The following is a 27081-nucleotide window of genomic DNA, read 5'->3' as shown; positions in this document are numbered from 1 at the left end:
TGTGTGTGGTGTTGTGGTGTGTGTGTGTGTGTGTGAGTGTGGGGTGGTGTGTGTGTGATAGTGTGTGTGTGTGTGTGTGTGTGTGTGTGTGGTGTGTGTGTGTGTGTGTGTGTGTGTGTGTGTGTGTGTGTGTGTGTGTGTGAGATAGTGTGTGGGTTAGTGTGTGTGTGTGTGTGTGATAGTGTGTGTGTGTGATAGTGTGTGTGTGATAGTGTGTGTGTGTGATTGTGTTCTGGGTGTATATTGACCAGGCCACTCCATTGACAGCCTTTTGTCTGGCTAGTGAGATGACCATCTGAATCCTCTGTGTGATCGTTGCAGTGCATGGCTGAGAAACTGTTGTTGATGAGTCCTGTCTTAAGTCCAAACTGATGCCCTTATTAGATGTAGCTCCAACACGAAAATGGACAAAGTGTTCTGCATTATCAAAAGATGTTACAAAACAGACCTTCATAGCAGCAGATATTCCTGGAGGAGTGGGAGATTCCGTCCCAAATGGAACCCTATTCCCTACATAGTGCACTACCATACCCCTATGGGCCTAGTGCACTATATGGAATAGGGTGCCATTTGGGAGGCATGCAGCCTAGACCCAGATGGGTTGCATGTAGAGGTCGACCGATTATGATTTTTCAACGCCGATACCGATTATTTGGGGGGCCAAAAAAGCCGATACCGATTAATCGGCCGATGAAAAAATTATTTGTAATAATGACAATTACAACAATACTGATTGAACACTTATTTTAACTTAATATAATACATCAATAAAATCAATTTAGCCTCAAATAAATGATGAAACATGTTCAATTTGGTTTAAATAATGCAAAAACAAAGTGTTGGAGAAGAAAGTAAAAGTGCAATATGTGCCATGTAAAAAAGCTAACGTTTAAGTTCCTTGCTCAGAACATGAGAACATATGAAAACCGGTGGTTCCTTTTAACATGAGTCTTCAATATTCCCAGATAAGAAGTTTTAGGTTGTAGTTCTTATAGGAATTATAGGACTATTTCTCTCTATACGATTTGTATTTCATATACCTTTGACTATTGGATGTTCTTATAGGCACTTTAGTATTGCCAGTGTAACAGTATAGTTTCTGTCCCTATCCTCGCTGCTACCTGGGCTCAAACCAGGAACACATCGACAACAGCCACCCTCGAAGCAGCGTTACCCATGCAGAGCAAGGGAAACAACTACTCCAAGTCTCAGAGCGAGTGACGTTTGAAACGCTATTAGCGCGCACCCGGCTAACTAGCCAGCCATTTCACATCGGTTACACCAGCCTAATCTTGGGAGTTGACAGGCTAGAAGTCATAAACAGCGCAATGCATTGCGAAGGGCTGCTGGCAAAACGCACAAAAGTGCTGTTTTGAATGAATGCTTACGAGCCTGCTGGTGCCTACCACTGCTCAGTCAGACTACTCTATCTAAATCATAGACTTAATTATAACATAATAACACACAGAAATACGAGCCTTAGGTCATTAATATGGTCGAATCCGGAAACTATCATCTCGAAAACAAAACGTTTTTCCTGTCAGTGAAATACGGAACCGTTCCGTATTTTATCTAACAGGTGGCATCCCTAAGTTTAAATATTCCTGTTACATTGCCCAACCTTCAATGTTATGGCATAATTACGTAAAATTCTGGCAAATTAGTTCGCAACGAGCCAGGCGGCCCAAACTGTTGCATATACCCTGACTCTGCGTGCAATGAACGCAAGAGAAGTGACACAATTTCATGTTAGCAGGCAATATTAACTAAATATGCAGGTTTAAAAATATATACATGTGTATTGATTTTAAAGAAAGGCATTGATGCTTATGGTTAGGTACACATTGGTGCAACGACAGTGCTTTTTTCGCAAATTGCTTGTTAAATCAACACCCGTTTGGCGAAGTAGGCTGTGATTCGATGATAAATTAACAGGCACCGCATCAATTATATGCAATGCAGGACACATTAGATAAACTAGTAATATCATCAACCATGTGTAGTTAACTAGTGATTATGTTAATTAAGATTGATAGTTTTTTATAAGATAAGTTTAATGCTAGCTAGCAACTTACCTTGGCTTCTTGCTGCCCTCGCGTAACAGGTAGTCAGCCTGCCATGCAGGCTCCTCGTGGAGTGCAATGTAAGGCAGGTGGTTAGAGCGTTGGACTAGTAACCGGAAGGTTGCAAAAACGAATCCCCGAATCCCCCCTGAACAAGGCAGTTAACCCACCGTTCCTAGGCCGTCATTGAAAATAAGAATGTGTTCTTAATCTGACTTGCCTAGTTAAATAAAGGTGTAGAAGAAAAAAAAGAATCGGCAAATCGGTGGCCAAAAATACCCATTACCAACTGTTATGAAAACTTGAAATCGGCCCCAATTAATCGGCCATTCCGATTAATCGTCCTGCTGTGCTGTACGAGCACTATAACACATAAAGCACTACGTAATCAGTCAAATGTTGTGAGGTTTATTTGGTTGGGGTTGTTCTTTGTGAAAAGCGTCAGTTTGTCATTGGGTAAGTTGTGACCAGCGCCAGTAACAGACACAAACATGTAGAGCTTTTGGACCAAAGTGTCACCAGGCTTTAAACTGGGTGAAATAAATTAATGCCTACCTTTCTACCATTAGATCTCTCTCTCTCTCTCTCTCTCTCTCTCTCTCTCTCTCTCTCTCTCCCTCTCTCTCTCTCTCTCTCTCTCGCTCTCTGTCTGAGGTTAATCTTATAGCATCCTGCTGTCTGCATTTTTATGGCATCCTCTCTCTCTCTTTTATCTCTCTCTCTCTCTCTCTTTCTCTCTCTTTCTCTCTCTTTCTCTCTCACTCTCTTATCTCTCTCTCTATCTCTTTCTCCCTCTCTATTTCTTTCTCTCTCTCTCTCTCTCTCTCTCTCTCTCTCTTTCTCTCTCTCTCTCTGGGGCAAATCTTACAATGAAATCAAACCCTGAACCAGACAAAGGTTTCCGCTTGATTGATTCTTGACCGGTGGCTCCCCCTCTGTACCTAAATTGGACCGTTTTTCTCTTATTCACCAGCCGCACTTCGCCTCTGCCTGAGACTTTATCCGTGATCCAATAATTAGCTGGGTCTATCCGAGGCAGGATGGACACCCCGGCTGATTCATTGTGACAACCTTAAACTCATATGCATAATACCAGAGAGGACTGCCACGACTCCTCAATTTATGTAGATCCCAAAGAGCCTGGATTGAGGTTAGCGTTTGGCACGGCAGACTTCAGGCAGCGAACGTCTTTAAACAAACTTATTTGTCTATTTCTTTTTATATCCGCCCTCGCCTCGATTGCAATGGTTTTGTAATGGAGTGCGTCTATCTATTCACTCTGATAGGACACCCCGGATGTTCTTGTTCATTTTTGTTGATATTGCTTGCACATTAATTTGCAGGGCATGATTAATCAGAAAACCCTTTTAAAGGAGAGCAGGGTAAGGATCAATACAACTTCCTTGTTTTCTCTGCTTCTGTACAGATGTAAATGTCTGGCTGAAAGGCCACACCAATGAGTGCAGCAGTTCAACAGTGTTTCATTTCTTGGAGTGGATTGTTTGTTATCCCCAGTGGGTCAGACACCAGACCCAGCAAACAGCTGGTTCTCTGAACCTGCAGTTAAATAGCTCTCTGGGAATCCAGCTATTATTTTGACATTGTGAAATGTGTATTTCCTCCCTCCCTCCCTCTCGCTCTCTCTCTGACACTTTCTCTCTCTCTGTTCCTCTCTCTCTGACACTTTCTCTCTCTCTCTCTGTTCCTCTCTGACACTTTCTCTCTCTCTGTTCCTCTCTCCCTGACACTTTCTCTCTCTCTCTGTTCCTCTCTCTCTGACACTTTCTCTCTCTCTGTTCCTCTCTCTCTGACACTTTCTCTCTCTCTCTGTTCCTCTCTCTCTGACACTTTCTCTCTCTCTCTCTGTTCCTCTCTGACACTTTCTCTCTCTCTGTTCCTCTCTCCCTGACACTTTCTCTCTCTCTCTGTTCCTCTCTCTCTGACACTTTCTCTCTCTCTGTTCCTCTCTCCCTGACACTTTCTCTCTCTCTCTGTTCCTCTCTCTCTGACACTCTCTCTCTCTCTGTTTCTCTCTCTCTGTTCCTCTCTCTCTCTGTTCCTCTCTCTCTGACACTTTCTCTCTCTCTCTGTTCCTCTCTCTCTCTGACAGTTTCTCTCTCTCTGTTCCTCTCTCTCTGACACTTTCTCTCTCTCTGTTCCTCTCTCTCTGACAGTTTCTCTCTCTCTCTGTTCCTCTCTCTCTGACACTTTCTCTCTCTCTCTGTTCCTCTCTCTCTGACAGTTTCTCTCTCTCTGTTCCTCTCTCTCTGACAGTTTCTCTCTCTCTGTTCCTCTCTCTCTGACAGTTTCTCTCTCTCTGTTCCTCTCTCTCTGACACTTTCTCTCTCTCTCTGTTTCTCTCTCTCTGACACTCTCTCTCTCTCTGTTTCTCTCTCTCTGTTCCTCTCTCTCTGACACTTTCTCTCTCTCTCTGTTCCTCTCTCTCTGACACTCTCTCTCTCTCTGTTTCTCTCTCTCTGTTCCTCTCTCTCTGTTCTCTCTCTCTCTGACACTTTCTCTCTCTCTCTGTTCCTCTCTCTCTCTGACAGTTTATCTCTCTCTGTTCCTCTCTCTCTGACAGTTTCTCTCTCTCTGTTCCTCTCTCTCTGACACTTTCTCTCTCTGTTCTCTCTCTTGACAGTTTCTCTCTCTCTGTTCTCTCTCTATGACACTTTCTTCTCTCTCTGTTCTCTCTCTGTTTCTCCTCTCTGTTCTCTCTCTGACACTTCTCTCTCTCTCTGTTCCTCTCTGACACTTTCCTCTCTCTGTTCCTTCTCCTGACACTTTCTCTCTCTCTGTTCCTCTCTCTGACACTTTCTCTCTCTCTGTCCTCTCTCTCTGACACTTCTCTCTCTCTCTGTTCCTCTCTCTGACACTTCTCTCTCTCTTGTTCCTCTCTGTTCTCTCTCTCTCTTCTCTTCTCTGAACTTTCTCTCTCTCTGTTTCTCTCTCTGCCACTCTCTCTCTCTCTGTTTCTCTCTCTCTGTTCCTCTCTCTCTCTGTTCTCTCTCTCTGACATTCTCTCTCTCTGTTCCTCTCTCTCTCTGACAGTTTATCTCTCTCTGTCCTCTCTCTGACTTTCTTCTCTGTTCCTCTCTCTCTGACAGTTTCTCTCTCTCTGTTCCTCTCTCTCTGACACTTTCTCTCTCTCTCTGTTCCTCTCTCTCTCTGACAGTTTCTCTCTCTCTCTGTTCCTCTCTCTCTCTGACAGTTTCTCTCTCTCTGTTCTCTCTCTGACAGTTTCTCTCTCTCTGTTCCTCTCTCTCTGACACTTTCTCTCTCTCTCTGTTTCTCTCTCTCTGACACTCTCTCTCTCTCTGTTTCTCTCTCTCTGTTCCTCTCTCTCTGACACTTTCTCTCTCTCTCTGTTCCTCTCTCTCTGACACTCTCTCTCTCTCTCTGTTCTCTCTCTCTCTTTCTCTCTCTCTCTGTTCCTCTCTCTCTGACACTTTCTCTCTCTCTCTGTTCCTCTCTCTCTCTGACAGTTTATCTCTCTCTGTTCCTCTCTCTCTGACAGTTTCTCTCTCTCTGTTCCTCTCTCTCTGACACTTTCTCTCTCTCTGTTCCTCTCTCTCTGACAGTTTCTCTCTCTCTGTTCCTCTCTCTCTGACACTTTCTCTCTCTCTGTTCTCTCTCTCTGTTTCTCTCTCTCTCTGTTCCTCTCTCTCTGACACTTTCTCTCTCTCTGTTCCTCTCTCCCTGACACTTTCTCTCTCTCTCTGTTCCTCTCTCTCTGACACTTTCTCTCTCTCTCTGTTCCTCTCTCTCTGACACTTTCTCTCTCTCTCTGTTCCTCTCTCTCTGACACTTTCTCTCTCTCTCTGTTCCTCTCTCTCTGACACTTTCTCTCTCTCTGTTCCTCTCTCCCTGACACTTTCTCTCTCTCTGTTCCTCTCTCCCTGACACTTTCTCTCTCTCTGTTCCTCTCTCCCTGACACTTTCTCTCTCTCTCTTCCTCTCTCTCTCTGACACTTTCTCTCTCTCTCTGTTCCTCTCTCTCTGACACTTTCTCTCTCTCTCTGTTCCTCTATCTCTGACACTTTCTCTCTCTCTCTGTTCCTCTCTCTCTGTTTCTCTCTCTCTCTGTTTCTCTCTCTCTGTTTCTCTCTCTCTCTGTTCCTCTCTCTCTGACACTTTCTCTCTCTCTCTGTTCCTCTCTCTCTGACACTTTCGTTCTGACACTCATAACTTTTCACTCTGTTGCTCTTGACTCATTCTCTCTCTCTCTCCCTGTTCATTGTCTGACTCGGCCTGTCTGATTCACAGGGAGATGTGTATCTGGTCGGGAAGCACACGTCCTTAAGGCGATCTGCTTTTCAGCCACTGCGCATGTGTCACAAAGGGAGGGAGACGACTAATAACAAAGGTGGCCTTTTTAATCGGATGAACAGCGTGGGCCGTGAGTCACGAACGATCATAAAAACTCCCCAGCGTTGTAACTGACGGAGTCATCTCAACTCTTATGAACGTGCTCTTTTGTTTCCACCCGGTAACCGGATAGCTCTGTGAGAGCTAACTTGAATTTCCCCAGTTTTTTTGTGCGAGTCAGTAAATCTGTAGCTCTACGTTTTGCATTTTAGTGGGGGTTTTTTTTTGGGGGGGGGGGGGTCATCTTGGCTGTTTGAATGTCTTTTTTTCAACTGCCCTAACTAAAAGTGGAGGCCAAAGATGGTGTGTTTGTGTCAGTAGCTGGTGAACTAGTGCTGTACGGAACGTTGACTGTAGTGGCCTCTCTCTCTCTCTCTCTCTCTCTCTCTCTCTCTCTCTCTCTCTCTCTCTCTCTCTCTCTCTCTAGCCCCCGTGTGTTTTCCTGTGATGTGTGGAGGCAGAAGTCAGCTGTCAGGCTTTGATGAGCGGGGGGTGGGGGCAAGGGGGAGGGAGGGAGAGGGAGGGCAAAAAATAAAATCCCTCTTGTGCTTGAGAGTTCTCCTTCTCCCAACTGTCGTTCCACTCTCTCTCTGTCCCTCATCCCTCTCTCTCCTTCCTTTCTCCCCTCTCTCTCAAACAGCCAGCCGTACTCTCCGGGTTCAGAGTCTTACCTTCAGTTCCAGAGCTGGTTTGATTTGGGGCTGGTTGCCTTAAGGCCACAGTGGAGGACACACACACACACACCACCACAGCGTTATTAGTGACCTGGGATAATTGGAATGGTTTGGGGGGGCTGTGAAACACTCAGGGTCTTGCTCTGAGCGTCTCAGCTCAGCAGAGTAGAGGCATCTCCTGCCTCCTCTTTAAAACTACACTTCACAAAGAAGGGAAAAAAGAGTGGCCTTGGCATAAATCATGGCGACAGCCACCGGCTAATGTTACTGTGGGTTAGGAAGTAGAAACGGAAATGTCCCCTCTCTCACTCACTCTCTCTCTCTCTCTCAATCACACACACACACACACACACACACACACACACACACACACACACACACACACACACACACACACACACACACACACACACACACACACACACACACACACACACACACACACACACACACACACACACACACACACACACACACACACACACAAAGCAGAGCTCTGTGAAGGAGAAAAAGACAACCTCAGCACTTGTGGCCTTCCAGGGGTGTAGCAGCTGTAGTGGGCAGGTGTGCCCGCCCGAGTCTACCGCGTAGGTTTTAGTCAAACCCTGGACGTAATCTCTTGCCTCTCCTCCTTCAGAGAAAAGGGCTCTCTTTGATACTTCTTAGGGGCTCTTGGGGGCCTCTAGTTTACGTGTGTGACTGAGCAGTGCATCCCCAATGGCACCCTATTCCCTTTATAGTGCACTACTTTTGACCAGAGCCCTATGGGTCCTGGCCAAAAGTAGTGCACTATAAAGGGAATAGGGTGCCATTTGGGATGGGTACCATTTGGGACACAGCGAATCACCTAAAGTGGGGCTTTCTGTTTAGACTGGGTCTGTGGGTTTGTTTTGGTTGAGTCACTGGCCTATTGTGGCGAGGTCTGGCCAGCTGCAGGGAGCGACCGTATGAGGGTAGAGCCTCTCCCTCCCTGCTGGGTTTTGTCATGTCTTCTCTACTTCCTCTCCTTCTCCTTCCCTCCCACCTTCTCTGTCTCTCCCCGGTGGCTCCTTGAGACGCAGATTGAGGGGGTGGTGGGGGTGTGCTGCCTTGTAAAACGTCCCCCCTTCTGAGTCGTTATCTCTGGATCATAAAAGGCCCGCAGGTAACAGGGGAGCGACGGGAAGGGGAGAGAGGTCGCAGGAAGACGTTTTTTCTTTTTTCTTTCTCTCTATTTAATTCTTTCTAAACACGAAACTCTGTTTTGAGATGTGCTGAGTTTCTACTTCTGCTGAACAAAATGTGGCTCCTATTGTAGGGGGGGGTTTCTCTCCCTCTCTTTCCTCCTACTCTCTCTCTCTCTCTCTCTGTCCCGTCTTTCCTCCCCGTTCTCCCCTCTTTTCCCTCCTCTCCCCCTCCCATCCGATGGTGAGTCTGAGTGGCGGTGGAGCTCCTTTGAAGTGCGCCGCAGCAGAGGGAGCAGTCATTGTACGAGCCCTTTGATAGTGCCGCCCTGGCCTCCAGCCCCCAGCTCCAGCTTTGTAGCTGTGCAGTACTGCGGGGGCACACCACACTACACCACGCCGCGCTTGGCCAGACTTCAGCAGCTCGGGCCCCCAGCGACGGCGCATCAGATGTGGGTAGAGGGGTAAGGAGACAGGGCTCCTACCCCCAGACCCCCAGCTCTACCCCAGTCTCACCAGCACATGCCTGAGGTTTGGGCTTTCGGTGGCTCGGTGGGCGGGAGCCTTACCCCCTACCGTTCCTCTCCCCTCTCCCTTCCTCTAGCCTCGTATAGACAGACACCTCCTTTATCCACTTGCCTTTCTCTTTTCTTCTCATCCCCCTCTCCCTCGTTCTGTTTTAACTGAACCCCCCCAAACATCCCACCGTTATCAACAATACCACTGTCGATGTTCCAGCCCGGACATGAACAACAACGTTTCTGCCACTCAACCACCCTGGCTTTTGGTTGGCGGTTAGAAATGACAGACACAACTATTCTAGGTTTTCCTTTTAATGTTCTGTCTCCCGGCATGAGAAAGTGCTGACAGGATGAAGCCAGTTGTTTAAAACATACCTTTTCTTCTTTGGTTTTACCTCTTCCTTCTCAAGCTGACGAATGCCGGTTGTGTCAGTGTCACAATCGAATAGAGAAAGTGAGACTGCCTGAGGAGAGACGGTGTCGCCAAACAAAACCATCGTTTAAACTCTTCACAGCAAGGTGATTATCTCACCAAGACGGAGCACAGTCAGTGCAAAGGTTGGCCATCTCCGTTTCTTTCTGGTCGACTGACTTTGTTTCCTGAACTTAATGCGTTGTCTCAATCCCTGGTTGGATTTGAATAGCCGCCATTTTCCTTTTCTTTCCATCCAGCCAATGCTGTGTTAAAACCTGATTCTGATACTTGGCAGAGAAAATTATGAGAATTTCAGGTTTATTTCCAGCTTTTAATGCCATCTTGGAGTAAATTTCAATCTAGATGTGCAAATTCCCAGGTTTCAGTGATTTGGAGCTGATCTCTGAATCCATATTTCATAAAATAAGAACATTGTCTGTCTAGGTTACTGACTTTGTGGTCGAGACAGACATGGCAACAAACAGTCAGCTGATTTGGCATTTCCTCCTCTCCTCTCTCTCCCAGAACTCTGTCTTTCTCTTTTTCCTCTCCTCCTCCTCCAAATCTCCCTCTCTCCCTCTGCCATGGTAAAGTCTACACTCCTGCCTGTGTTGGAGACGCCTCGCTCCATTTGGCTTATTTTCAGTAATTTGTCGGCTGTGTTTTCCTTTTTCATGGAACCAAAAGAAATCCCAGAGCGCCGCTGCAGCTCAGGGAAGGAGGGGGGGAGGGAGGGAGGGAGGGAGGGAGGGGAAGGAGGGAGGAAAGGAGAAGGGGAGGAGTAGTGGAAGGCAGGCGGGACGGGCCCAGCTGCGGGCTCTTTGATTTGCCCCGGGAAGGTGGAGGCGGCGATTGAGAGACGCGGGCCGTGCCAGTTATCTTAACCTCCCACGCTTCAAAGACCCAGAGCCTGGGCCCCGTTGGTCTCAGTCGCTCCCCCCACCTCCCATCCCCTCCCTGGGCCAAGGAGAGAGAGAGCCAGAGCCAGGACCCGGCCTCCACTGGAACAGAGGAGCGTTTCATTTCCTGCAAAGAAGTCCAGCCGGCATTCCTGAGTGCTAACTGAGGGGAGGGGAGGTGGGCAGAGGGAGAGGGGGCAGGGAAGGGGTCAAGTTGCTCCTGAATCCCGGCGTTTGTGTGTTGGTGTCGGGTGGGTCTGCTGTGAAGCCCTGGCCTGATGCCCCCTCCTGACCCACCACCACCACACCCCTCCATCGCCCCCTCCACCCCCAACCCCCCAGGATTTTTCCCAACACAGGAAAGACTAAGCCAGGGCTTTTCATCTTGTGGCCGGGAGGGAAGGAAAAAGCTCCCCAGGAAGGGAAGGGGGCGCTGGGGCTGAGGGCTCTCAGATCCTGGGATAAAAAGGGGCAGTGGAGGTAAATAAACAGAGGCTCTGTCTCTCTCTGCGGCCCTCACTACAGTACCTCCTCTCCTTCGCCCGGGCGGCTCAGGGTCAGCCATCCCTGGGAAAGGCGGCCTCCGTCCCACTCCCTTTCATCCACATGTGGTAAAGCAATCTGGAGGGAGGGGAGAGTGTGTGTGTGTGTGTGGTGCCAGGGTGGAGTTGCAGGGCTCAGCTGACTTCTCAACCCACAAAAACACACTTATTCTCTGACCTCACCACAAGGGAGCAGTCCTTCCACTAATACACCTTCTCTCTCTTTTCTCTCCTCACATCTTTCACTCCCTACCCGGTCAGACATCTACCTCTGTATCTCTTCCCCTTCTCTCTTTGATCACTGATTCCATTTGATGCTGGAAAATAACCAACACTGCCCGTCCATCAATAACTGAAGCTGACTCTGTTAGCTACGCTCGCCACAGACCAGTATTTTGAGCAAAAAACACTTTTGTGGTTTGACAAACAATTTCCCATGCATGGACGGGTGGATGGTGGCCGGCGGGGCTTTTTAGAAGGCCCTGTAAAGTGCCTTCTCAGCGTGAGAAGACTCTCTCTACCTCCCCACAGCCCACACACAGCAGTGGCAGCATAAATGTCAACCAGAAGCTGTATTCCAGCTAGAAGGCTGGTTGCGTTCAGAGAGAGAGAGCGGTAGCAGTAGGTAGATGACATCAGGGTGTCAGTCAGAGAGGGGGGCAGAGCAGATGGAGCCAGCTTGGGTCACAGTGACCTGATGTCAGAGTGAGATCAAAGCTAATGCCAACCCACATCCTGTCACTAACCTACGACCTAACATTCAGTTGGCAACGCCATTACTGCTCTCTGAAGACGGCAGAACTGTAGTGCTCCTTCACTCGTCCAGGTCCTCTGTAGTGTGTGTGTGTGTGTGTGTGTGTGTGTGTGTGTGTGTGTGTGTGTGTGTGTGTGTGTGTGTGTGTGTGTGTGTGTGTGTGTGTGTGTGTGTGTGTGTGTACCATTGTGAGGATGCAGCACTCATTCACTGTATGTGGGGTGTGTGAGACTGTCTGGTTTCAGACGACATTTACAGCAATGTGTTGTTGTGGTTTCATGTGTTTAAGCTCCTTTTTAGTTAGTGAGGGATTTTCCCTCAGACTGAACGGGTTATATGTTCATTGCATCTCTCTGTTTCTGACCAGTATGAAAAAGACAGCCAGCACTCGCAAATGACCTGTAACAGCAGTCACTATGGACACGTTTAGGGCCTCTGTTGTTGCCCATTGAACTGACCATGTTTCTCTCTCTGTCCTTCAGGAGGAAAACGGAACGCTTTCTCCATGTCGTGCAAAGCGAAGGCAGCGGCTATGGCCCCTCTGTTAGAGATGGAGGCCTGCTAGATTCCATGAACCCTCCTCCACCTTATCCCCGACCCCCAAGCCTCAACTCCCGTTCTCAGAGGAATACCCCCCCGAACTTGACTTTATACTCCTCTCCTGCAGTGACTCTCCTATCTGCTGTAGAAACTGAACTGAACAAGACAATCACTACTAAAGTCCATCAACCAACCGCATGCAAACTCCCCAGCCCCCTCACTCCCCAGCCCCCTCACTCCCCAGCCCCCTCACTCCCCAGCCCCCTCCCTCCCTAGGCCCTCACGCCTTTTTTTCTTCTTACAAGCAGCTCTATCTCAATCCAAGGCACTGCACTGAAAACAGTTCAGCGATTTCACTTTGTCAAACACAATTAACACCTCCCCACACATACCCCAACACCTGTTTCTAAGTTATTTCTAAGTTATTTGCCACCTCCGTTCCTTTCCTTTGTACAGCCCGCTATGTTCGACCCTCAACACTCCCCTTTCCCCTCTCTCACTGGATTTCAGACCACATGTTTGGGTTGCGGCCTGACCCAACACCTCTTTAGACTGACTGCACTATCACAAGGAAGATGGAGGGATGTCAATCACATGTTGTCAAGGAAACATCCTCTCAAGGCTCCTATCCTCCATTTTGTTTTTACTAACGACCAGTTGGTGCAAAAAATATCAACGTTTTATGATTATAGCTTTTACTTTTGAGTTGGAATTAATTGAATGCTTTTTTGTATTTTGAACTTGGTTTAAATTTCTCGGTGTATATTTTCAGTGAATGTTTTTTTTTTTTTTCTTTTTTTTTATATATATACTGGTATATATGAAAATAAGCTTTGAACACAGGAAAGCCATTTGTTTTCTTGTTAAAGCGTCTGGCAGAAAAATGAAAATTAAGGCTTCTTTTGATACTATTTGTAACAAATAGTGACCTTGACTCGAGTCTTGCTCAGATGTAAAATAAAGCTCAGTATGTGTACTTTTTAAAGAAACTGTCAGGATATGTCACTTTTCTTGGTATTTTTGCAGGCAACGTTAGGACAAAGGCAAGTGGTTGCTCAGAGGCCTATATTTTATTGTTCTAAACTGACAAATGAAGCAGATATATATTTACCCCAGCACTTGGCAGTGTTCATTTTATTGCGATCAGGGTTGGGGTCAATTCCAGTCAATTCAGAAAGTTAACCAAATTCCAATTGCAATTCAACATTTTCCTCATTGGAAAGCATTGAAGAGAAGTTGGAGTTGGAATTTCAGTGTACTTCCTGAATTGACCCCAGCCTGATTGGATGGACTTTTCTCTTCTCTATCTGGTAACTGTGGTCTTTTTGCCTATGTTGTTTATTTCATGCATTTCTGTAACATTTTATTGATTTCATGCTCTATTTTTAGTATTACTTGATGCATTTTTTATTCATTGTCGTATTTTGAATCACTGTCATCTTGGTATTAGCACTTTGCTTCCCAAGTGGTCACATTTTAACAGTTTCAACATGTTTTGTTTTTTTAAAGAAAAATAAAAAGGCATTGGCTCATTTGATCTCCCGACCAGATTTATGTGATAGGTATACCTTACTTACAGGGCTGGTTTCCGGGACAGAGATTAAGCCAAGTCTTAGTCTAGTCTAAAAACCTATTTAAATGGGGATTCTTCATTGAGCATTGTTTTTAGTCTAGGCCTAAATCTCTGTCCAGGAAACAAGCCCAATAATCTTGTAGCTTGTGATCATTAGTCGGCCCATCATATGGTTCATATCCAGAAATTCTACATTTGACAACACTGCCACTTAGTGGTCTTAAATAGAACTACCAAGCCGAATTATTGACTATCTCGAGGGGAAACTTCAAAAGGCTCTAAAACCGACCAATTAAAACTCCAGCAGCATGCCGAGACTGAGGTTACGCTCATACAGTATTACGGCTATGCTGACAAAAGTGGAAATCTACATCTTGAGTATTGAAGCTGCTCTTGGAGGTCCAAAATGTGGAGTATGATATAATTTTTACATAACACATTTTTGCTATTGTTCTTTTTTTAAATCCGTTATTAGACAGTGGCAACGATGATTATGAACATGGTCTTTTGCCTGCTAATGCCTGCAATGCAGTGAATAAAACGATATGACAACAATAACATCTAATATAACTGGCCCCTCTAACAGTACAACTGGCCCCAGCTTGGCCCCCCCAGTTGAAATGGTCTAGAACCGCCACTGGATGTGACGTCTCATGTATCCAAGATGATCAATTTAATGCCGGGATATAAAGAGGGTAATATTTTGGATTTTTGAATTGAATAGTAGGGATAACATCAAAGGAACTCTTGAAACAATATTAGAAATGAACAGTGGGGTTGAACACGCAGGGATTGTTGACTGACATACAGTGCATTCGGAAGGTATTCAGATCCCTTCCCTTTTTCCACATTGTTACATTACAGCCTTATTCTAAAATGGATTAAAAAAATATATCCCTAATCGATCTACACACAATACCCCATGATAAAGCCCTCGCTAGAAGCCTGTGTTTCAGACATAAGGAAGTGGATGGCTGCAAATGTTCTACTTTTAAACTCGGACAAAACAGAGATGCTTGTCCTAGGTTCCAAGAAACAAAGAGATCTTCTGTTGAATCTGACAATTAATCTGGATGGTTGTACAGTCGTCTCAAATAAAACTGTGAAGGACCTCGGCGTTACTCTGGACCCGGATCTCTCTTTTGAAGAACATATCAAGACTGCTTCAAGGACAGCTTTTTTCCATCTACGTAACATTGCAAAAATCAGAAACTTTCTGTCCAAAAATGACGCAGAAAAATTAATCCATGCTTTTGTTACTTCTAGGCTCGACTACTGCAATGCTCTACTTTCCGGCTACCCGGATAAAGCACTAAACAAATTTCAGTTAGTGCTAAATACGGCTGCTAGAATCCTGACTAGAACCAAAAAATGTGATCATATTACTCCAGTGCTAGCCTCCCTACACTGGCTTCCTGTTAAGGCAAGGGCTGATTTCAAGGTTTTACTGCTAACCTACAAAGCATTACATGGGCTTGCTCCTACCTGTCTTTCCGATTTGGTCCTGCCGTACATACCTACACGTACGCTACGGTCACAAGACGCAGGCCTCCTAATTGTCCCTAGAATTTCTAAGCAAACGGCTGGAGGTAGGGCTTTCTCCTATAGAGCTCCATTTTTATGGAATGGTCTGCCTACCCATGTGAGAAACGCAGACTCAGTCTCAACCTTTAAGTCTTTACTGAAGACTTATCTCTTCAGTAGGTCCTATGATTAAGTATAGTCTGGCCCAGGAGTGTGAAGGTGAACGGAAAGGCTGGAGCAACGAACCGCCCTTGCTGTCTCTGCCTTGTCGGTTCCCCTCTTCCCACTGGGATTCTCTGCCTCTAACCCTTTTACAGGGGCTGAGTCACTGACTTACTGGTGTTCTTCCATGCCGTCCATGGGAGGGGTGCGTCACTTGAGTAGGTTGAGCCACTGACGTGGTCTTCCTGTCTGGGTTGGCGCCCCCCCCCCCCCTGGGTTGTGCCGTGGCGGAGATCTTTGTGGGCTATACTCGGCCTTGTCTTCGGACGGTAAGTTGGTGGTTGTAGATATCCCTCTAGTGGTGTGGGGGCTGTGCTTTGGCAAAGTGGGTGGGGTTATATCCTGCCTGTTTGGCCCTGTCCGGGGGTATCATCGGATGGGGCCACAGTGTCTTCTGATCCCTCCTGTCTCAGCCTCCAGTATTTATGCTGCAGTAGTTTATGTGTCGGGGGGCTAGGGTCAGTCTGTTACATCTGGAGTATTCTCTTGTCTTATCCGGTGTCCTGTGTGAATGTAAATATGCTCTCTCTAATTCTCTCTTTCTTTCTTTCTCTCGGAGGACCTGAGCCCTAGGACCATGCCTCAGGACTACCTGGCATGATGACTCCTTGCTGTCCCCAGTCCACCTGGCCATGCTGCTGCTCCAGTTTCAACTGTTCTGCCTGCGGCTACGGAACCCTGACCTGTTCACCGGACGTGCTTGTTGCACCCTCGACAACTACTATGATTATTATTATTTGACCATGCTGGTCATTTACGAACATTTTAACATCTTGACCATGTTCTGTTATAATATCCACCCGGCACAGCCAGAAGAGGACTGGCCACCCCTCATAGCCTGGTTCCTCTCTAGGTTTCTTCCTAGGTTTTTGGCCTTTCTCAGGAGTTTTTCCTAGGGAGTTTTTCCCAGCCACCGTGCTTCTTTCCCATGCATTGCTTGCTGTTTGGGGTTTTAGGCTGGGTTTCTGTACAGCACTTTGAGATTTCAGCTGATGTACGAAGGGCTATATAAATAAATTTGATTTGATTTGATAAAGCGAAAACAGGTTATACATTTTTTATTTAAAAAAAACACACAAAAAAACACATTTGCATAAGTATTCAGACCCTTTGCTATGATAATCAAAATTGAGCTCAGGAGCATCCTGTTTCCATTGATAATCTTTGATGTTTCTACAACTTGGGAGTCCACCTGTGGTAAATTCAATTGATTGGACATGATTTGGAAAGGCACACCTGTCTATATAAGGTCCCACAGTTGACTGCATATCAGAGCAAAAACCAAGCCAAAACGTTGAAGGATTTGTCCGTAGAGCTCTGAGACAGGATTGTGTTGAGGCACAGATCTGGGGAAGGGTACCAAAACATTTCTGCAACATTGAAGGTCCCCAAGAACACGGTGGCATCCATCGTTCTTAAATGGAAGAAGTTTGGAACCACCAAGACTCTTCCAAGAGCTGGCTGCCCGGCCAAACTGAGCAATCAGGGGAGAAGTGCCCTGGTCAGGGAGGTGACCAAGAACCTGATGGTCACTCTGACAGAGCTTTAGAGTTCCTCTGAGGAGGAAGGACAAATATCTCTGCAGCACTCCCCCAATCAGGCATTTATGGTAGAGTGGCCAGACAGAAGCCACTCCTTAGTAAAAGGCACATGACAGCCCGCTTGGAGTTTGTTAAAAGGCACCTAAAGGACTCTCAGGCCACGAGAAACAAGAATGCCAAGTGTCACACGTGTTTTTCAGCGGCAGGGACTGGGAGGCTAGTCAGGATCGAGGGAAAGATGAACAGAGTAAAGTACAGAGAGATCCTTGATGAAAACCTGCTCCAGAGCGCTCAGGACCTCAGACTGGGGCGAAGGTTCACCTTCCAACAGGACAATGACCCTAAGCACACAGCCAAGACAACACAGGAGTGGCTTCAGGGCAAGTCCCGGAATGTCCTTGTTTGGCCCAGCCAGAGCCTGGACTTGAACCCAATCTAACATCTCTGGAGAGACCTGAAAATAGCTGTGCAGCGATGCTCCCCATCCAACCTGACAGAGCTTGAGGATCTGCAGAGAAGAATGGGTGTATCTCCCCAAATACAGGTGTGCCACGCTTGTAGCGTCATACCCAAGAATAATAGGCTGTAATCGCTGCCAAAGGTGCTTAAAGTACTGAGTAAAGGGTCTGAATACTTACTTAAATATGATATTTCCATTTATTTAATACATTTTCGAAAATGTATAAAAACCTGTGTTTGCTTTGTCGTTATTGGGTATTGTGTGTAGATTGATGAGGACAAAAAACAATCTAATACATTTTAGAATAAGGCTGTAATGTAACAAAATGTGGAAAAAGTCCAGGGGTCTGAATACTTTCCGAATGCACTGTATCACTGGGTATCATTAATGGCAGGGTGTGTTGGCTCAAAGGTCCAGAGGCAAATCCATCCCTAGAACTGTATGAATAGAAATCTCAGAACAACCTATGGGAAGCATTTGGAAAAGTCAGTTTAATGCCAAACTCAGTTACATTTTACATTTTAGTCATTTAGCAGACGCTCTTATCCAGAGCGACTTACAGTAGTGAATGCATACATTTCATAAAAAATTTTTTTTCTGGTACTGGCCCCCCGTGGGAATCGAACCCACAACCCTGGCGTTGCACACACCATGCTCTACCAACTGAGCCACAGGGAAGGCCAGTTACTTACAAACCACACATAAAGATGACATTCAGAATATACAGTCAAAAGACAGATTTGAATTGATAACACCGGTCTATCATTCTTCAGGAAGGCACTGAGGTTCGTTCCAGCTGCATCTCTGTTCTACCGTTGTCAAAATTAACCTGCGGTTTTTTCTATTATCATTCATGCCCTTATCAGTACTGGGAGGGACTACATGATCTTGTCCAATCGGAAGCGCTTATTTTAATTTTCCGTTTTGTCACGGCGTGCCTTAATGAACAGGCTCCAGCTAGTGTTGATGCTGGGGCGGGGTTACTTGTACTTGTAGAAGCCCTCTCCGGTCTTCTTGCCGAACTTGCCCTCGGCCACCAGCTTGTTCAGCATCTCACTGGGCTGCATCAGCGGGTTGTCAGGATCCTTCTCAACCCAGCCTGGAATCAAGTTATAAACACAAACTTTTCATTTTAACTAACTACTTTTGCATTGGTTTTACACTATCTGCATCTACTTCATTTGATGTTTTGGTTTCTTCAAATATTCATCACCATTTTCAAAAGACCACCGGCACCTCGTCCATCTCACCATTCTATAACCAAAACAGTGCTCCTCCCCTGTGCTATATGACATGCAGTTATTTCTATTGGGCCTGTTCCTAGGCTAATATAGTCCTATTTTAACTGGTATTGAAATCAGTCTGTAATAGGAACACACTTGTGAAGCAGCCCAACACTCACCGTCCATGATGAATTTAGCCGTGTCCAGTCCTACGTAGTCCAGCAGCTCAAAGGGCCCCATGGGATACCCAGCACCCAGCTTCATGGCAATATCAATGTCCTCCTTTGACCCGTGGCCTGACGAGAAGAGCGCACACACACACACACACACACACACACACACACACACACACAGCCTTTGAATGAAGGGTGACAACGGTTTCATATACAGACAACTGTGTTTTGTTAACCATAGGTGTTCATACACATCCGTTTGTCACATCCCTCTTGGCTCTGATGCTATTTTCATTCATATAGAGGCAAAAGGTTTGACTATCTGTCAGTCATGCAGGGCTGGCGTACCTCTCTCATGTAGCCTGATGGCTTCCATCATGTAGGGCACCAGCAGACGGTTCACAATGAACCCAGGAGTGTCCTGAAGATGAACATGACGTACTGACGTCAGTGAACCGTTTATGACGTATCTGAACGGCATATGATGAAGATAACGTATGGTGTTATATGGTAGGTCACTGCATTATCTTTAAAGGTGTACAATACTAGCAAAATACTTTATATTTGTTCAAATAAGCGAGGATCTTACTTTGCAGGACACTGGCGTCTTGCCCAGTGCTTTGCTGAAAGCCAGGAGGGAATCGAAGGTCTCCTGGCTTGTGGCTGATGTTCCAATCACCTGAAGAGGAAACGTAAACTACTTAACAGCTTTCAATTGAATCTTGTTGATAAGGAGAGCAAGCCCAGTGTTATTTTTAAAGCAACTTACATGTTTCTAATTTAAACATCTTCATGACATAAAAAAAAAACCTGCTTTGCGGGAGACTATATAGAGAGAGATGTCCTAAAATGTACACCGTACTACTGATCCTGACCTCTACCAGCTTCATCATGGGGACGGGGTTGAAGAAGTGCAGCCCTCCAAATCTGTCCAGCCTGCTGGTGGAGCTGGCTATGTCGGTGATGGGCAGAGAGGATGTGTTGCTGGCGAAAATGGTGTGTCTTAAAATAGAGGAACCAAAAACATCAGGCAACGAGCAGCAAGCAACCCCCATGAGGTACAGCCCAATTAGTAACATCAATTATGTGGGATACACAATGCCTTTCCTTTTGAAATATTTTATTTTAATTAGAATAGTTTTAAAAATAGTCTATTTTAAGCACATTTCAAGGATACCAGCATAGCTTTATAGTAAGTATAGAAAAAAAGCTCAAATGAAGATAAAGGAATTTTGATATTTAGGCTACACATTCAAAATGGCAACAACAAATGTTTCTAATCAAACAGCGCTTGCTCTGGCTTGATGTTCATTTCAACACTGGCCATCGATAGCTAACTCCTCTGACTACTGACAAATTCGCAGGCAGCGGAGACAGGACAGTGCTTATGTGGTTTGGATCCACACTCGCTTGGCGGGTAACCTTGAGACCAAAGACATGGGTTGGACCCACAAGCTAATGCCTAGGATTCAGCTCAGTGGGATAAGACAGTCTTGTGGTGTGTAGGAGACACAGGTTCAAGCCCTAGTCGGTCATACTTACGCTGGTGCTACTTTGTCCAGAGCACCAAAGAGGCCCTGTTTGATCTTGAGGTTCTCCACGATGGCCTCCAGCACCAAGTCTGTACTCCCCACCACAGACGCTGCGTCTGTCGATATCGACACGTTGGCCATCACCTTGGCAATAAACTCTGCTCCTGCCTGAAACATACATGATGACGGTCAAACCCCTGTTTGAATCAATGGTGTTCATAAAAGGAAGTTCTGCCAACATTTCATCATTGGAAACAGCAACATGAACATATCAGTGACCAACATCTGGCTTGTCAGCAAACTTCTTCTTGACCACCCTCTTCAGGCTGCCTTCTATTCCCTTGGCGGATTTCTTCAGGATTTCCTCGTTTGTGTCAACCAGCACCACCGAATGGCCCGTTGTAGCAGCAACCTATTAGAAAGGGGGAACACAAGTGTGAGTCGTGAGTGGGTGGGACAGGTGTTCACCGGGTTTGACTGTCAATAATAGAACTCCTGAATTGAAGGACATTTCAGGTAGGTAACAAAAACCCTCATATAACTAGCTAGCTAAAGTAACTATAGGTTAAAGGCCACCTCATGCAGCTATCTTCGCCATCTGTGTTTTGCACTGATCAACCTGGGACAGCTTGTGAGACATACTGTACTTCTTACCCAGAGACATACTGAGTTGTGTTACTGATTAGCCTGCAAAACTCATCAGGGGAATTGCCTTGGTTGGCTTCTCAAGTGGGTATCTAACTAGCTAGCTAATAGCAAGCTAGCGGTTAACTAACAAGTCGGTAAGTTCGTGCACTTCATTGCTATATTTAACTGGCTTGTTAGCTAGTTTTGCAACGTTAGCTGACAAGATAGCTAGCTAGCCTCTGTAGCAAGCTAGCTAGCTAGCAAGCTAATGTTAGCAAACAAACTTGTCATTAACAGTTAACGTTAACTACCTGTGCGATACCTGCACCCATCTGACCACCCCCGATGATCGTAACGTGTTTGATCGCTGCATTTCGGACTGCAGAAGATGAGAGACCTCTGATGACTTGGTGAGTGAAGAAAGCCATGGTTTGCAAGCCGGAGAGGACCGCACCAGAATGAAGGAGCTGGCTGTGGCTGAACGTAGTCAGACTGACACTCAGAGACACCATGGAAGGTCGTTGTGTGGCAGTGGTCACGTGACTATTTAGTCCATTCCATGACCTTTCACACAGTTTTGATGTGGTGCGTTTTATTAGAGATTCCTACTACTGCTCTGATACAGGGACGAGTCAATAATACCATTGTAGTTTGATAGGATGCAATAGCACTTTCTACTGACAAGACAAGAATAGTGTGTGCATTTGATTTATTTTATTGCCATAATGCAATAGACAATTAAAATAATTTTTGATTTTTAAACTTATTTCAGGCCAGTGAAATACAAATGACAAAATACTCAAGTAATTGAAATACGTATTTCAAAAACATGTAATAGAAATACTGGGCATCAGTAAAAGTGGATTAACACACCAAAATACCATAAGGTAAGAAAAATATAAGCTATGTCAAATATTTTATCACATAACAGGTTTTTGTCTTCAATATTTACTGTTGCCTTGTTTAGAAGATAGAGCTGAAGGTAAAAACAGTTTGAGTGAACATAGGCTGAGGGAACATAGGCAGAGGGAACATAGGGCCCTGGGAACATAGGGCCCTGGGAACATAGGGCCCTGGGAACATAGGGCCCTGGGAACAGACATGGTCCCCCTGCATTGCACCCATTTTGTTTAGAATGGACTCCCAGTACTTTTGCATAGCAACTTTGCAAAAAAAAATGTAAGGCTGGGTGGCGTCTGTAGCAACATGACCAAAAGAACTAACAACCTGATTTTTGTCTGGACTATATCTTCTGGTGGAAGAATTAAATGGTATGAATTGACTTATCAAAATAATGTTTTAATTAAAATATGTAATTAATTGTTATTTTAGTAGCAGTTTTATAAAAGCAATAAGGCAAGAGGCAGTATCATGAATACAGTCACAGACAAATGAGTTGACTAACTAACACCGTTTACCTGTGACTGGATTCATGATACACCACTGCTTAATTACGGCGTCAGGGGGTGTTGTTCGTCTGGTGGCCTCACCGCCGGGGCCTCACAGCCACAGTGTATGGGCAGGGGGCCAGGGTGAGGCCAAAGCGCCCGTGCATGGGAGGAGGGGCCAGCCCCTCGGGCAGGCTGAAACTGAAGGCCTGCAGCAGGCTGGTGAACATCAGAAACAGCTCCATCTTAGCCAGCTGCTCGCCCATACACACCCTGCGTCCTGGGAAAGAGAGGGAGAGAACACTGGTTAGATGCATATTAAGTCATGGTCATACTACGTGCATTCCAATAATCCAGTGAGATTGTGAACTAACCTTTTGAACCTTGTTTCAGTGGATTTTACAGGAGCCTAACTGTAAATGTCCAAAGTAGAAAGGCTTCATTCTCACTGTATACCGTGTGACTACACTCCCGTTTGCCAATCGTAGAGCAAGTCGCTAATGGGACACCCACATACGTCCGTCGAGAGAGACTGCCTTACAACCTACCTATTCCGAACGGTATGAAGCACTCTTTCCTCAGGAGATTCCCCTGGTCGTCTAGGAAACGAGAGGGGTTGAAGTCGCCTGGCTCCTCCCACACAGTGGGATCCCTATGGACAGACCACAGGTTGGGGATGATCACTGTGCCCTTCGGGATCGTATAGCCACGGAACTCTGCAAGACAACAACAGACGAACCATAGCGAAAGGGTTGTACTTTCCTGTTTTTGCTGCAGCAGCCCAGTCCCTGTTGTAGTGTTGGTCTGGTGGTTCTGACTGACCAAGTTGTTGAGAAAGCAATTCAATACAACTTTATTGATCTGACTGTGCATAATGGAAGAGTCAGGTTCTACCATATAATTAGAATGACTAGTATGGGTTTCTCTCTCCTCACCTGTGGTCTCTGAGGCCATGTGAGGGATGGCCAGGGGGACCACCACAGTCATCCTCTGCACCTCCATGATGGTGGCCTCCGTGAACGGCAGGCTGCCTTTATCAGTGAGAGACGGGACCCTGTCTGGGCCCACCACCTCATCCATCTCCGCCTGCACCCTCTCTGTGGTGTAAACGGGTACAAATGACATGGAAAACATTATTACAAAGCAACGAGCATTGGGAAACAGGACACTGGATATGTTACACATAGCATTATGATTGGGTACTGTACTACATCATGCTACAACAAGGAGTTCTCTTTAGGTCACATTGAACTGGTCCTCCACACCCCTCTTCCTGTATTTCAGGAACCCTGTTTGAAGATGTAGTACCTTGGATATCTGGAAACACGACCATGTAGAGGATCATCCACAGCACTGTGTTGGTGGTGGTATCAGTACCAGCGATGAAGAGGTCTCCTATGATGTAGAACAGATAGTCCTCTGAGAAGCTACTGTCCGTCTCCCCAGCGGCCTCCTGGGCCAGCATCTCTACCAGGTACATGTCTATGAGATCTCTGGGGTTGGCTGGGTCTAACGTCTCCCTGTGTCTGGTGATGATCTGCTTCAGGAAGGCAGTGATGTCCCTTTCCACTTGCCGTACCTCTCTGAAGACACCGAAGGGCAGGTAGTAGAGCAGGGGGAAGACATTGATGAGGACCGCCGCGCTGTTAGAATAGAATAGAGTAGAATAGATACGTAACTGCCTGTTTTCTGGGAGAAACTGAAATGTGTTAAGCGCTTAAGGGCACACAGCAGGAAATGCTGCTTGAGATCAGAGACCAGCAGCCCTCCAGTTACCAGTTCAGTTCCCACATTTTTTAACCAGTCAACCTTCCGGCTTATGATCCACATCTCTAACCTCTAGGCTACCTGTTGGCGATGATCTCTAGGCCGCGGGCCATCAGGTCCAGCAGGGCGCCAAACTCCCGGTCTGCGTGGTGGAAGCGCTGGCCCAGGGCGATGTAGGAGATAACGTTGGACACAGAGTTAGTTATCAGAGGAGTCAGGTCCACTCCCGAACCCTCAGTATCTTCCTCGCTGAGACGCAGCAGCTCAGATTTGACAACAGCCAGCCCCTCAAGGATACAAGGCTCCAGGCTCAACTTGCCCAGGCCAAAGTTCCGTAGCGTGGTGTGGCAGAACTTGCGCTGCCTTCTCCATACTGGTCCATAAGGTGCAAAAACTATGCCTAAGGTTCAGAGAAATGATAAGTGGTGAGGACGGTTAATAATGCTGTCACTATGCACTAGTACACATATGTAATTATTTACAGAGCAAAATTACATTTCTCTTTCCTTTTCTGCTTGGAAGACTTTTGATGAGAATAATAGAATAGAACAATAGAACAGACCAATATAATATAACAATAGAATATAACAATAGAATATAATAGAACAATAGAATAGACCAATAGAATAGAACACTAAAATAGAACAATAGAACAATAGAATAGAAAATACCAATATAACAGAACAATACAATAGAAAATACCAATAGAATAGAACAATAGAATAGAAAATACCAATAGAATAGAACAATACAATAGAAAATACCAATAGAATAGAACAATACAATAGAAAATACCAAGAGAATAGAACAATACAATAGAAAATACCAATAGAATAGAGCAATAGAACAGAACAATAGAATAGAGCAATAGAATAGAACAGAGCAATAGAATAAACCAATAGAAGAGAACAATAGAATAGACCAACAGAACAGAACAATAGAATAGAGCAATAGAACACTATAATAGAACAATTGAATAGAATATAACAATATGATAGAACAATAGAATAGAGACAAAGGAGAGGAGGGCTTCTTTGGTTTATAGTTAATCCATGAGGTGCTCTTTGATCATGGGATGAAATACTATAAAACAAAAAGAATTTGATGCTGGATAGTAAACAATGCCAGAACAGCCTTTGTGCAAAAAAACATCCAATCAAGGCACTCTCATGTAGTGGAATCTTTTTAAAGCATTTATGTTTTACGGCTTATGCGTGGCAAGATTTTCTTTTAAAACACAGACGTGTTGTGGCTACAGCCTTCATCAAGGTGACAAAGAATAGTGGTGAACAGGTGTATATCCCAACTCTCACAGGAAGTGACTCAACTCATTACCATACTGTATATAATTGATAAAGTAAAGAAACATGGAGAAAGAAATCACATTGATGATATGAAGATTAACAAAATGAACATGGAATAACAAGAATGCAACACCACAAAATAAATGCAATATCATAAAAGGAAACTGTGTCTAACTGTGTACACGTGAGCTCATGTTACCAAACTTAAGAACGGAGAACTAAAAAATAAGCCACATATTTTACAGGAAAGGAGAATAATCAATTTCCTCATTTAGACCCGGCAATACAGAGGCCCTTAGTTTAAAGATCCAGAACGTTTTGCGTTGTAGGAGGTGTTTGAGACCCCTGCGAGTACTGGGGACCACTTCAATGGCAATGGCTTTCAGAGAGTTTGGGCTGCCTATGTGGTGTACAGGCTGCCCCGGTGGGAGCTTAGGATGTAGGCTCAAGGACAGGGTGTCTGAACATGCCTATGCTATAAAAGACTGCTAACGACAAGTATCAGCACCATTTAAACTAAGGGCCACTGTATTGCCATGTCTAAATGAGGAAATTGATTATTTTCCCTTCCTGTAAAAGATGTGGTTTATTTTTTGGGTTCTCCATTCTTAAGTTTGGTAACATTGAGCTCGTGTGTACACAGTTTTGTCCTTTTATGATATTGCATTTCTTTCTCTTGTTATGCCATGTTTATTTTGTTCATCTTGGTATCTTCAATGTGTTTCCCCCTCCATTTTTTGTTTTACTTTATCAATTACATATGGTAATAAAGTGAGTCACTTCCTGTGAGAGTTGGGATATACACCTGTTCACCACTATTCTTTGTCACCCTGATGAAGGCCGATATAGCCGCAACACGTAGGTGTAAGCCACAATGAAGGCGTCTACATTTTCCTGTTACATGAGAGTGACTTGATTACTTCTGGAAGTTCTTTTGCACAAAGGCTTTCCGGCATTGTTTACTATCCGGCATCAACTTCTTTTTGTTTTATAGAACAATAGAATATTCACCGGGCAAAACGCTCATCCGATGAGTAAAATCGACCTCAGCAAAATCTATTGACTATTGTGCTTCCATGCGTTATTACGCCCAGGTTGAGTCTAGAAGCAGCACTTACCTTTCCGCTTTGTCATGATGGTAACGGTGGGAATCTCTGGTCTGTCGGAGAACACATCTGCCCGGTTTGAGAGGGCATCCCTGACCACTTCATATCCGTTCAGTACTACAACCAGCTGACTCCCTACCCACATGCTGTAGATGTTACCGTAAACTTTAGCTTGTTCCGTGATAATAACTTGAGGCGAAATTAGAGCTCGTGTCTTTGACTTTGGGTCGTCCTCCCCTCCCCAGCCTCCAAACCTCCTCCAGATGAAATTGGGAACCAGAAACCCGCCGAAATTGCCAACTATTGGCCATGGTTTAGGACCAGGAGGAATATTGGAGAAATCCTGGTGTTTGCGAAATGTGTGCATTATATAATAGACGGCCACGAATACTGTCAAGGACAGAATGCAGACATGGGACAGCGCAGAAGTGCCTGGGAGCTCGCGCCATAATTCCATAACCATGGGGTTTATATCGGCTGCAAAGCACCAAAAAATACCTCGTAATCCTTGGAAACGAGTTGAATATTTAGACTCGTCAAAATATTCGAAGTATATTCTGAAAGTTTAAAGAAGATGCTTTTCAGAAGGGTCTGCCATGTTATTTGTTTGTGTAAGCAAACGACGCATGGTGATTCCTAGCTTCCTATTGGTGCGTTGATAGATGACGAAGGCAAAGGGGTTGACCCGAGCGAGCGTCATAC

The 27081-nt window shown here is 45.4% G+C and overlaps 2 protein-coding genes across 2 annotated transcripts; both read right to left on the bottom strand.

Annotated features, from left to right (window-relative positions):
• Positions 1–17726: 17726 nt before the first annotated feature.
• Positions 17727–21349, bottom strand: LOC115191729 (hydroxyacyl-coenzyme A dehydrogenase, mitochondrial). The gene is made up of 8 exons (XM_029749584.1): positions 21126–21349; positions 20471–20599; positions 20198–20355; positions 19531–19657; positions 19245–19334; positions 19004–19076; positions 18662–18778; positions 17727–18358 (listed from the first exon to the last, which is right to left on the bottom strand). The coding sequence occupies exons 1-8, from the start codon at positions 21324–21326 to the stop codon at positions 18240–18242; spliced, it is 1014 nt and encodes a 337-aa protein (XP_029605444.1). The 5' UTR covers positions 21327–21349; the 3' UTR covers positions 17727–18239.
• Positions 21350–21508: 159 nt separating this feature from the next.
• Positions 21509–27010, bottom strand: LOC115191727 (cytochrome P450 2U1). Its single transcript, XM_029749582.1, has 6 exons — positions 26392–27010; positions 24051–24369; positions 23511–23845; positions 23138–23299; positions 22751–22918; positions 21509–22482 (listed from the first exon to the last, which is right to left on the bottom strand). Exons 1-6 carry the CDS (start codon positions 26840–26842, stop codon positions 22301–22303), a joined length of 1617 nt encoding a protein of 538 aa, XP_029605442.1. The 5' UTR covers positions 26843–27010; the 3' UTR covers positions 21509–22300.
• Between the last annotated feature and the right edge of the window lie 71 nt (positions 27011–27081).

Source organism: Salmo trutta, chromosome 4 (assembly GCF_901001165.1).
Source record: "Salmo trutta chromosome 4, fSalTru1.1, whole genome shotgun sequence".
NCBI classification, from domain to species: domain Eukaryota; kingdom Metazoa; phylum Chordata; class Actinopteri; order Salmoniformes; family Salmonidae; genus Salmo; species Salmo trutta.
This window is presented reverse-complemented; position numbering and strand designations above follow the sequence as displayed.

What these genes read in the sequence shown, in the direction of transcription:
- LOC115191729 (XM_029749584.1), bottom strand. Translation starts at nt 21,326, where the DNA reads ATGGTGTCTCTGAGTGTCAGTCTGACTACGTTCAGCCACAGCCAGCTC. An exon ending in CTGGACAAAGTAGCACCAGC is followed by an intron (nt 19,658 to 20,197) that starts GTAAGTATGACC and finishes CTCTATTTTAAG; the next exon opens with ACACACCATTTTCGCCAGCA. An exon ending in GGCTAAATTCATCATGGACG is followed by an intron (nt 18,359 to 18,661) that starts GTGAGTGTTGGG and finishes ACTTGATTCCAG; the next exon opens with GCTGGGTTGAGAAGGATCCT.
- LOC115191727 (XM_029749582.1), bottom strand. Translation starts at nt 26,842, where the DNA reads ATGGTTATGGAATTATGGCGCGAGCTCCCAGGCACTTCTGCGCTGTCC. An exon ending in CTAGAGATCATCGCCAACAG is followed by an intron (nt 23,846 to 24,050) that starts GTAGCCTAGAGG and finishes CTATTCTAACAG; the next exon opens with CGCGGCGGTCCTCATCAATG. An exon ending in CATGGCCTCAGAGACCACAG is followed by an intron (nt 22,919 to 23,137) that starts GTGAGGAGAGAG and finishes GTTGTCTTGCAG; the next exon opens with AGTTCCGTGGCTATACGATC.